At 38.2% G+C, this 11,611-nt stretch overlaps 1 protein-coding gene across 1 annotated transcript; it reads left to right on the top strand.

Annotated features, from left to right (window-relative positions):
• The first annotated feature begins 7,295 nt into the window (after nt 1–7,295).
• rcvrna (recoverin a) lies at nt 7,296–8,774 on the top strand. The gene is made up of 3 exons (XM_062438643.1): nt 7,296–7,676; nt 8,417–8,528; nt 8,656–8,774. The coding sequence occupies exons 1-3, from the start codon at nt 7,296–7,298 to the stop codon at nt 8,772–8,774; spliced, it is 612 nt and encodes a 203-aa protein (XP_062294627.1).
• The last annotated feature ends 2,837 nt before the right edge of the window (nt 8,775–11,611 follow it).

Here is an 11,611-nt window from a genome sequence, read left to right as displayed (position 1 = left end):
GGTCGAGGCCAGGCCAGATGAGATGAAATGAAAAGGCAACTAATCCTGGCTTTCAATATGTAGCCACCGTGTTTCGCCTCCCAGCAGATATATCAAATCTTCATAATCTCGGTGCAATTGGGGTCTCCTTGGGTGAAAAGGAGAAATCTGTGCATCCTTCTGCCGACTTTGATGATACGCTACCACCTTGATTAAAGGATTCATTCTCTTTACTTCCAGGGAAACAATAGAAACCCATTGCACTGCAACGACTCTTTGTTTTTCTCTGCTTCATTTGAACTATTTCACTCTTCACTCTCTGCAGCTCATCTATCCCCATCGCTCCTCCCCTTCTACAAATCTTTGCCAGCAATATCATCCATTACAAATGGCAAATTATAGTCCAGACTTCCTCTGAGCATATTAATAAGAAAAGATTACTAAGATATTAGATTATTTTCCAGTGTTTACAATTCCCTGATTTTTCTGCATTTCATGTCAAGCGAATCTCAGAGTAATTGCAGCCACAGACATAAGATCAAATGTTTTACAATCAGTGAACCATGACATAATATGCACAGTCTTATATGAAAATCCATCCATAATGTGTGTGCATGCGGGGAAAATCTCTTCATGTCTAATAGTCCGCTGAAGTGGGATGCACCGGCCAAATGAAGACAAATTACTTACAGGAGCGTGTGAAGTAGATGACAGATGTTGCTTTGGTTTGAGCTGTAATTTACTGCAGGTAAATTGTTGTCATTGTCAAATGCAGTTTCCTCAAGTCCTGCCAATGTCAGATCAATGTTGTCTGAGATTTCATGTAGGACAAATGAATAAACAAATATTTTAAAATGATCTAAATGATTCCCTTCCTGGGGACAACAAAGGGACAGCAACATAAATATGACTGGTTATGATAACAAGATGGGAAATAAGGAAAACATAATCTGCTACAGAAATCATATTGTTTCCAACTTCTGTCAAATTTGAGCCATTTTCTTGTTAAATACTGGATGAATTGGAGTTCTGTGAATGTCAAAATATGACTAATACTTTCATTTATGATCAAATACCTGCATAACTTCTGCCTCAACTGTACTTTGTGTTGGGAGTTAATTAGCAAATGTTCAACACACTATACTAAGATGGTGAACATTATAAATATAATACCTGCTACAGTAATGTTTGTATTTCACTGTGAGCATGTTATCACGCGTATTATGAATGTGCCGCCACACAGAGACTCTAGTGTGGCTGTAGACTCATATGCTGCAGTCCAGGCAACACATTTCTGACATCCTACTGTAAAAATTGACTCGAATTGGAGCTCTGACGGGTAAACTTAGGCCAATTTCATCCACCCCAACTTCACTGTGAAGTGAGGCTCTGACGTCTCTCAAGAAGTGAACATTTTCAGACAGTGACTTTTACAGAGGTAGAAAGAGTACTGAAATATTGTACTCAAGTACACAAAAAAACTACTCAGTTACAGGAAAGTCGAGTAAATGTAATTCGTTACTTTCCACCTCTGGACTTTTGTCTCCGTCTCCCCCTTCTGGCAGTGAGAGTAACTACAAAAACATTGTAGACATGCTTACGCCATAGGCTCTGATGTGGCCTATTCTGATGCGACTGTAAAGTGGTGGATAAATTGTTTTAACCATCACACAACCCCCACAAAATGACTTGTTTCATTATCAGAATTGGACCTATTCAGTCTGATAACATTTGGAAAGTCTAGAAGAGCTGCACAATTAAATATAAGTGTCCAGTAGAAGTCACTGGGTGTGCATACAAACCACCAGAGTAGGACTGTCCCACTTGACATGAGATTTAAAAACTATATACCGTGAAACCTGGTGCTTAATCAGTATTGTTTGAACTTGTTTGGCAAATGTAACTGAATGTAACTTGTCATGTTTTCTGAGGCAAATCCGAAATCCATTAAATAAGAGGGTTAAAGCTTAAAAATATACATAGAAGAGGAAGGAAGTCTGATTATTCTGATCTGAATCCTGTAGCTGTGAATAACAACACTGACCAAACTCATGTAGGTACAATGTATATACAACCTACACAGAACACAACCATAATTGACTATCATATTAAATGCTATCCCACAAGGCTTCGAAATGTGGACTATTGGTGTGTTTTTATTTTGTTTTTCAATAAACTGCTGTGTCGGAAGGAGTTTTAAACTAGACTTGAATATATTGAATATTGGAGTACCTTTAGATTGTTGATTAAGAAATGAAATACATGTCATGTTTTTTTCTTATTATGTGTATATGTATTCTCATTTTATAGTGGTACCAGATGTGGGCTGCTTACCAACAGGTGTACAAAACCCTGATATGAGCATCAATTCAGAAATTAGAATGAGGGTCTGACAGTGTGAGCAATCAGTAAAGCCTTTAGTCTAACTTTCTTATAATAATATAAGTATTTGTATCCCAAATTTCACTACCTGGTAAATTTGTGACAGCAGTGCATTGAGTAACCAAGTCATAGCAAACATCTCACAAAGTAATTCCCCTGAATACAAAGAGATTATTCTGAACATTAGCCTCCATGAATAAGTCCAGCGTTACATTTGATGAAACATTAAGCCTGTTGTACATTGAACATTTCGTAGACTCATCCTGTTTACATAATGAATACCTGCCGAGCGGGGCGAGGGGGGGGACTCGTTTTCACAGAGTAAAACCCTGTAATATCAGAGTATATGATGGCCAGATGTGAGGTTTGAATGTCTGCCTATCCCCCTGTCCCTGGGATGCCTAACATACATTAAATTACGAAAAAACCTAAATGTTATGTGATTATGGTAAAGTGCAATGATTTGGGGTTTTCTAATATGATTTGGCAAAGGTAGATATGCAGATTACTACGTCAATACTCCTGGATTCAGTAGTTGCAGAGGTCAGAAACAATGGGAAAAGCCACACACTGATTACACTGATGGCTTTATTTCAACAAATGAAGATCAGCGTTTCTGGAAACTGCCTCTCTCCGGATGAAATACAGCAGTCACCTAACTGGATTGTATACAAACTGGAACAGGTGAAAAAAATCAGGACATTCAACCTGAGAGGCCAAACTGGGAGAAGCCACAATATAAATACGTATGTGCAAAACATAAAAATATGATCCTTGATTTCAGATAGGCATGACCTAAAGCAGACTTTTATTTGTAGCTGGTGAACATCAGTTTTGCGGGCTGAAACCAGGCGGGGAGTTCCGGTCCTCTGAGCGGAGTCCAACACGGAAGTAACTTAAAACTGCATTCTATCAAAAGGCCACCAGGGGGCGACCGTTTTGGTGTCAAAAGGACTTCCGTCTCTATACAAGACAATGGAGAATTCACCAACTTCTCACTTGATTTCTAAAACATTTTCAAAATGTGTTAGCTGCAATACAGTATGATGTTCATTTGTGACATTTTGGCCTCCCTGATTTTATATTTGACGATAAAGCAGGGTATGCATTAGGGCGTGGCTACGTCGTGATTGACAGGTTGATTGGTTCACAGGTTCAGGAGGGCGCCTCATGCTCCTCCTGATGCCCATATAAGTAGAATCCGTGTTTCTATTTTTCCCAGCATGCACCTGAAATTTTCAAGATGGCACTGCTCATGTCCGAAACTATTGGCCTCCGAGCAGCAGTCCACAAACCAATGGGTGACGTTACGGATGTTACGTCCATTTCTTATATACATTCAATGGCTGAAACGTAACTGGCAGATTCAACATCTTAATCTATGTAACAAAGCTAATTTTAAATCCACGAGTCGGTTGAAAACATCCTCTCCATTTGACAATGTGTTGGTTGAATGTAATGCTGTTACAATTAACTACTTTTGCTGGAGTTATTGAACTGTAAATGTACTGAAACCCAATAAAGACCATTAACTTTAAAATGTGCAGTGTGTTAAATTTAGTGGCATCTAGCAGAAAGGACTTGGCAGAAATGTAATGTAATATCCAGTAGACTGGCTCTGGAGGGAGCATGTCACAATGTCTGATCCACACACATAAAGTAGGAATTATGTCCTCTTACTGCTATCCTAAATACATTAATATATTTAATATTGATAAATGGACATTCTCATCAAAGAACATGATCAGCAGGGCAGGATTTTGGGACTCTTAAACACAGGTAACACCTCCGTTGTGTAGTTTTAATCTCAGCGCAGTACTTAGAGTAGTTTAGACACAAATCCAACACTCTTCCACTACACAGCACATAAACCCATCATGGTGCTTTAATTGCCTTCACTTGCTGTGGTTTTGGCACCACTGCAGCAGATGGTCTTGTAATCTGGTCTGAGACTATTACACTAGAGACACAGATAATCTCATCCCATTGTGGTGGAACAACCCACACCACGCATGGCTTCACAGTGACTCCCAGCTGGATCTAGATCAAGACTCATGTTAAGGTAAAAATGGTTTAAAAAAAAAAAAAAAAAAACCCATCCAATCTCTTACAAAAGCTAATTTTATGTAACCCAATTTTTTTCTCACTATTTATTACTTTGAAAGGTTAAAGTTGAGTCAAAGCACCTAAAATGTGGAAACTCTTTTATCAGATATACCAGATTTTTAACTTGTGATGACGCATTTTTAACTCTTTTGATCTACGTATTTAGGTATCTAGAGATTACCAGTCTTTTTTTGACAGATTAAAAACATTTTATATCAGCTTGATACAAATTTGAATGAGATTTATCAAGATGATTTTGAACTGATGACATCTTTTAGTAGTCGCTACAGAAAATTACTTTTTACTTCTGTTTGAGGTCCCTAGCGATGAAGCGTAGTTCAAAAACAATGTATTTTCATTGTAATCCATAATGTGGTTGACTTTGTGACATGGTTTTTAAATCCTTACATGAACTCATAGTATACAACGATGAATTTGCAGAATGATATACAAGGCAAGGGCTACCACTGATTATTTTCATTATTAAATACTCAGACCTTTATTTTTTATTGATTATCCTGCAGAAAAAAACCAAAGTAAGTAAATCTAACAAACAAAAGGATTAAGACATAAATTAACGTTACAAAAAATATCATGGGAAAATGACACAATGATGGATAGAAGGTAGGGAAAAAAAGAGAAGAGAGAGGAAAGCAGGATAGTGGCCAAAGTAAAGGCAAATACAAGAATGCAATGAGCAGTAAAATACAAAGCCTTGATAACATGCTTCTTCTATTACTAATAATGTTATATGTCTGACTTTACCCTTAATCCTAAACCTGCAGACCCCAGAGGTATACTTTTTGTCATATCTCCCAGGTGTCTCATTGTATCGTTCATGATCTTGTCAATCAGTTTGTTCCTAATGTCATGTTATTTAAAATGTATCTATCAATGTATTGGAGTCCTGGGGAACCTCAGTCAAAAGCACCCAATGCATGGCAAGTTCATTTGAAGTATCGGACACTATTGGGCGGAAGGGCACGCTATCAGTAATTTTAAAGGCTTTGTGGAAAGATCAATCAGTCAATCAATCAATCAATCTTTATTTGTATAGCGCCAAATCACAACAAAGTCATCTCAAGGCACTTTACACATAGAGCAGGTTCTAAACCGTACTCTTGAGGTTTTAATTTTAAAGAGACCCAACATTCCCACATGAGCAGCACTTGGCGACAGTGGCAAGAAAAAACTCCCTTTTAACAGGAAGAAACCTCAGAACCAGAACCAGGCTCAAAGTGGGAGAACATCTGCCTCGACCGGTTGGGGTAGAGAGGAGAGAGAGGAAGGATAGGAGCACATTGAAAATCAACATTGAAGTTAGTAGGTGCCGGACTGGAATCTGTCATCCCGACGTCTACAGGCCCAGATTACCTGTGAGACGAGAAAGCACAGACAACTCCGGGGAAGAAGTTTAGGTTATTGAATGTATTAGTGGTACATGAATGTTAATGGATATAGATGGATGTATATATGTATAGAGAGAGAGAGAGATCATGGGAGTGGGAGTCCCCCGGCAGTCTAAGCCTAAAGCAGCATAAACTAAGCTTTATCAAAAAGGAAAGTTTTAAGCCTACTCTTAAGATGTAGAGAGGGTGTCTGTCCCCCGGACCAAAAGATCATTCTTGAAAAGCTGCAATTTGTATCAAGAAAAGTATATTGTGATGTAGTGTAGCTCAATTGACAAGGAAGGTGGTATGCAGGCAGACTCAGGCTGTCGTTTGAGTAAAAACTGATTTATTCAGTCCGGCGTAAAACAACACAAAAGAACGTGTGTCCAAAAATGAAAAGAATACAAACAATCAAAAATTAACTGGCTTAACTCAAGATACTCAACTAAGCCATGAACAAGTGTATACAGATACACCCTAATCCTCTGACCGCTCTAAACCTACATCTCTCCCCTTAAATAGGCCCTCCTCCCAATTAGGCAGAACCATTACTACAGGGGTGTTTCCTCCCCCTTACCCATTGGCCCTCAACAATGCTACTAGTATCAGTCAACAATGTTTACCACCCATCATTCCCAACATTTCCATAAGCTAAAACAAGAATAAATCAAAGACATGAAATCAGCCCTTTAATTGAGTAAAATAAATCCCCTATGCTTAGTCCAACCCACTGACATCACCAGGGTATCAATACAGGAAGTAGTTGGGCGGTTTTACTTTTGTTTGGTAAGCACATGGTGGGTAACAAAGAAAGACAATGCATAACTTATGAACTCAGAACTAAACCCAATAAAGATTAACCTTAATACATGTCTGTTTTACTTTGACCAAAAGTTTGCTGGATGTAAATTGTAACCAAATATAATGCAAAACAATAAAAAATAATGATCAATTTTGACATGATGACGACATTAATTACATATTTAACCCTGGTTAAATATGTTGGCAGGATGAGGATTATATAACTAAATATTACAGTGAGTTGTCACCTAGAGATAGCAGATGATAATGCTGTGTCAGCAATAAAATTGCTTAAAAAAAAAAGCCATAAAAAGTCTCCCAGATGTTGACCGTTAAAGTGTTAGCCGACTGCTCTGTTTAATCATCTGCTACAGTATTTGTCTTTAAAGAGGTGTCATAGTGGTGTGACGTGGTTATCCCCTTAATCTTCAAGACAGCTGTCTGGATTTAGGCAGTGATGACCATAATCCCATTTGGCACCTTGAGGGGCTGCCAGAGTGCACATGAGTCAGAAACCCAAACGAGTGCCGCAGAGGTTTTACTGCCAAACCGGAGGAGCGCAGAGGACAAAAAGACACGGAGAAGAAGAGGAAGAACAAAGGAGAAATTTCATCTTTGTGAAAGTGAGTTTGCAGCATGGGGAATACAAAGAGCAGTGCTTTGTCAAAGGAGATTCTGGAAGACTTGAAGTCCAACACCAAATACTCCGAGACTGAACTCTGCACCTGGTACCAGTCTTTCCTGAAGGAATGTCCCAACGGGAAGATCAGCAAACAGCAGTTTGAAGGCATCTATGCCAGCTTCTTCCCGAACGCAGACCCCACAGCCTACGCTCGGCATGTATTCAGGAGTTTTGACACCAATGCAGATGGCACTTTGGACTTTAAGGAGTACATTGTCGCTTTGCACCTCACCTCCGGTGGAAAGACTCGGCAGAAGCTGGAGTGGGCCTTTGCCTTGTATGATGTGGACGGGAATGGGAACATCAACAAACAGGAAATCATAGAGATTGTTAGGGTACTTACACCTTCTTCTTTCATCATGGTGGAACACAAAACATTATCTATTTACTGCTCACAACCTGAACTATAGTTGATACTTTATATATATGTATTTGATAGAAATGTCCTGTTCCCCTGCAGTAATTACTCACTTCACTTTTATTCAGTCTCTGTCCAAAAACCTTCCACATCTTTTACATGGATTGACAACAAAATGGTCCATTGTTCCAATATTTGGTTGAATTAAGATAATTTATCACCTCTTGTATTGATTTTGCTATCCTTTATCTCTCATAGCTACATTTCTATAATGAATGCATTGCTTTTAATCAGTAGCCCTTCTGCTTTGTGACGAATAAGATTTTAATGAATCCATTATATTGTTGGGTTTATACACAGTTTACAATAATGAATCAATATAATATCCAGGCTCAAGACAAGGGCTGCTACCACTTATTTTGCTTGATTAATGTAGTCTTTAATAACTGTGTAAATACTCTTTAAACTGCTCATTTGGTCAGACAACTTACAATCATACAAAGCAGAGAAAAGCAGCAATTTGGACCCAGCAAATGTAACAATCTAACAGCTGATTATCAAAATGCATTCATTTTCTTAACACCAAATTGAGGTCATTGTTAAGTTCATTGATACTTTATACACTTTAGGGGTGTTATTTTGTGTAATTATTTTGTATTTCATGATGAATTGCCACCTAAACTGTTGAGTACATCCTGTAAAATTACTTTCATGCAGTCAATATTCAACATGATTCCTACTGATGACCAGACGAACCTCCCCGAGGATGAAAACACACCAGAGAAGAGGGCTGAAAAGATCTGGGCATTCTTTGGAAAGAAGGAAGATGGTAATTTACAGATTTAAAAAAAAACTTTTTTACCAATTGCTTCAAGCCTTATCTGTACTGTACCTTCACATGCAGCCCGGATGTGTTGATGCTGCTCTACTTTACTTCTGTTTTTGTCTTTTCACAGATAAAATCTCAGAGGGCGAATTCATTCAGGGTGTGATGGACAACAAGGACATCCTGCGGTTGATACAGTATGATGAACCTCAACAAATTAAAGACAAGCTAAAAGAGAAAAAGCAATAGTAAACAGGCAGGAAAAAAGGCCCTTCTAGTGGTTTTAAGACTGTCTTATTCTTATGTCTACACTCACTAAACATGATCTGGCTGCTTGTCCGCTTGACCCATGCTGCTCTCTTTCTCATTTTTGGTCTTAGCAACCAGCCAAACAGTATTGCAGTTTTGTCCAGCAATCAATGAAATCTTTACATTGGATACTAGGAACTCTGAATATGGCAATTTAAGCCACGAGTTTTGTGCGGTTACACTGTGAATCTGAATGCATCAACATCTTATAAGCTTCTATATCCCGACTTAATGTCCACTCCTATTTAACAGTGTTTGAAAGGGAATCCCTCCCCTACTGTGCTAGTTACTCTCTCATGTCTGGCAGCCTAACAGCATGTTTTTTCACACCTGGATTCATTCATTAGGTTGAGAGCAAGAAAGTCGGGAGGAGAGCTCCTTATGAAAGGAATTAGGCTCATGTTAACAATCTGCCTGTATCAGCCAATCCTATTAGGAGCTGAAGGTCAGTTGAGACAAACAACCTTACACCAGTGTCTAGTTAGGATAATATGGGTTTGGCACAGTGAAGAACACACACAGCTTGAATGTACTCCTCCGAATGGCTTGTATACCTCACATAGTCCAATTCTAACTTCAATTCCAATCTCACTGCCACTTTTTCTTTGTTTTTGTTATTTTGTTCTAATTTAGTGTCCTATTCAAATTTAGTGTCCTGTTATAAATTATTTTAGCAAGCTAAGCGATGAATGATTTAATTCTTATTTTTGTGTTATACCATTATAGGATAAGTCGCCGATTTTCTATATTTTTCTTATTGTTGACTAATTGCATGTGCATGTATCATGTGTATAAAAGTCTGATATAGCTTATTCTTCTGTGCTGTAGACCTCCGTTTATGTCCAAAAACTATTAAAAACAAATCAATGAGCCACATCGCTGTTCCTTCATTATCAAGCGTTTGGACTGATATGGCCCCAAAGACCAATAACAGTGGTCGTGTTATTAGTCTTCGGAGAGTATTTCTGTGTAAGGCAGATGCCACTAAGCATGTGCAGGGACACTCTTCTGTTTACAGCTAGCTAGCTTGTGTTGTGTATGTAGCTAGCTGAAATGTAGCTAGCTACATATCATAAGCTCTTTGACTTTGTACTACATTGTACATTAGAAATACCTTTTAATATTCGGTTGTGATACGTAGCACAAAAAGCTAGCAAAGCCCTGTAAATGGTACCGCATTTCCACATATGCTTAGTGACCAAGCTCTTTGTGATATGAGGAACATGTCAGTCAGTGCAATGCTGTGGCTCTTTGACTCAAATTTGAACATTTGTTTATTTGTATTTATTTATTCATATTTTCTGGTTTCTTTAATCTTCTATTATAGTAAACTCTCTTTGTGTTGTAGACTGGGACAAAACATAACACATCTGAGGATTACAATCTTGGGTTATGGGAAGCAAAGATTGATATTTTTCTCCATTTTCTGACATTTTATAGAACAAAGACTTACTGGTTTATTGGGAAAATCATCAGGAGGTTAACAGATTATGATTTAATTGTAAGGTGCTTGCATCCCTAATATATATATAACTGAATATATATAGAGTCTGAGCACATTCAATCAAACTGTAGTTGCTCATATTCTGCTTTACTTAATGGATCGTCAGCGTTGCATCATCTTGTCCTAAAGCCAGTTTTGGCTCAGGTTAATACTTGGTCAGAATGTTGTTTGAGTGTCCATCCACCTGCATTATTCAACTCTCCAATCTGTGCTGGACTGGATCCAGCAGTGTTTGGTTTTCCCCTGTAAGCCGACCAAAAGTTCAGAGGTTTCAGCTGCTCAAACAGAAGGGTCAGATGCTGTGTGTGCCTTCCTCTGCACGAAACAATAGTTGAAATACCATGAAAACATTACTTGGCATGTCTGAAATCCTAACTTCCGAATACAGTTTACATAATGACACACCATGATATTTAATTTTCAAAGAAGAGCTTTATTTTGGACACTGCATTCCACAGTACACTTTCTGGACAGAGGTCACCTATGATTAAACATTCTTAAAACATTGGGAACATCGGATTTAATTCACGTCATGAAAATGTTCATCACAGAAGGGCAGTTAACTCAACCGTTACTTCATCATGAAACTGTTGATTCTTGTCAAGAACATTTAGTTGGAACATAATAACTTGTCACATTTAGTGCACAACATTGACACACACTGATAAAACTCTACAACAGATATGCTATTTAAACCTGCGCGTGGAGCAGTTTGAGATTAGCGTCAAAGCAAAGGTGTGATCATACTGAATCCGGTTTACCTGATTCAAATGAAAAATAACTTTGTTTCATTTAACCCAAAAAATAAGGTCACACAAAGTGAATGTAATGCACAATACGCATTCTCAATGTGTTGGTGATAAGGCAGGTAAGCATTCATTTTTTTCATAGCAATTCTTTTCTTGTGCCTGGAAACTAGATTGGATTAAGACTTGTGATTTGATTGGTCCGGTCCTTTTTAAAGAACGACCACAGAAAGGTAATCCAAATAAATCCAGAACAGATAGACCACAACAAAATGTAAAAGACAAAGACAGACACACACACATACACGCACACACACATACAGACAGACAAATACTGTAGATACATGCAATCTCTGATAAAATGTGTTTTATCTGTGGGATGAGTCAGCTGGCTTTTGCTCTGCTGGATTGATCGATCAATCCATAAGACTGGTGAAATTTAAAAATTCACTACCTTATCTTCTCTTTTGTGATGTGTAATTTGGTGAATCTTGCTTTTCTGCTGCATGTCGCCCCCCATTGACCAA

Source organism: Scomber scombrus, chromosome 18, assembly GCF_963691925.1.
Source record: "Scomber scombrus chromosome 18, fScoSco1.1, whole genome shotgun sequence".
Taxonomy (NCBI): Eukaryota; Metazoa; Chordata; class Actinopteri; order Scombriformes; family Scombridae; genus Scomber; species Scomber scombrus.
This window is presented reverse-complemented; position numbering and strand designations above follow the sequence as displayed.

What these genes read in the sequence shown, in the direction of transcription:
- rcvrna (XM_062438643.1), top strand. Translation starts at nt 7,296, where the DNA reads ATGGGGAATACAAAGAGCAGTGCTTTGTCAAAGGAGATTCTGGAAGAC. An exon ending in AAATCATAGAGATTGTTAGG is followed by an intron (nt 7,677 to 8,416) that starts GTACTTACACCT and finishes ACTTTCATGCAG; the next exon opens with TCAATATTCAACATGATTCC. An exon ending in CTTTGGAAAGAAGGAAGATG is followed by an intron (nt 8,529 to 8,655) that starts GTAATTTACAGA and finishes GTCTTTTCACAG; the next exon opens with ATAAAATCTCAGAGGGCGAA.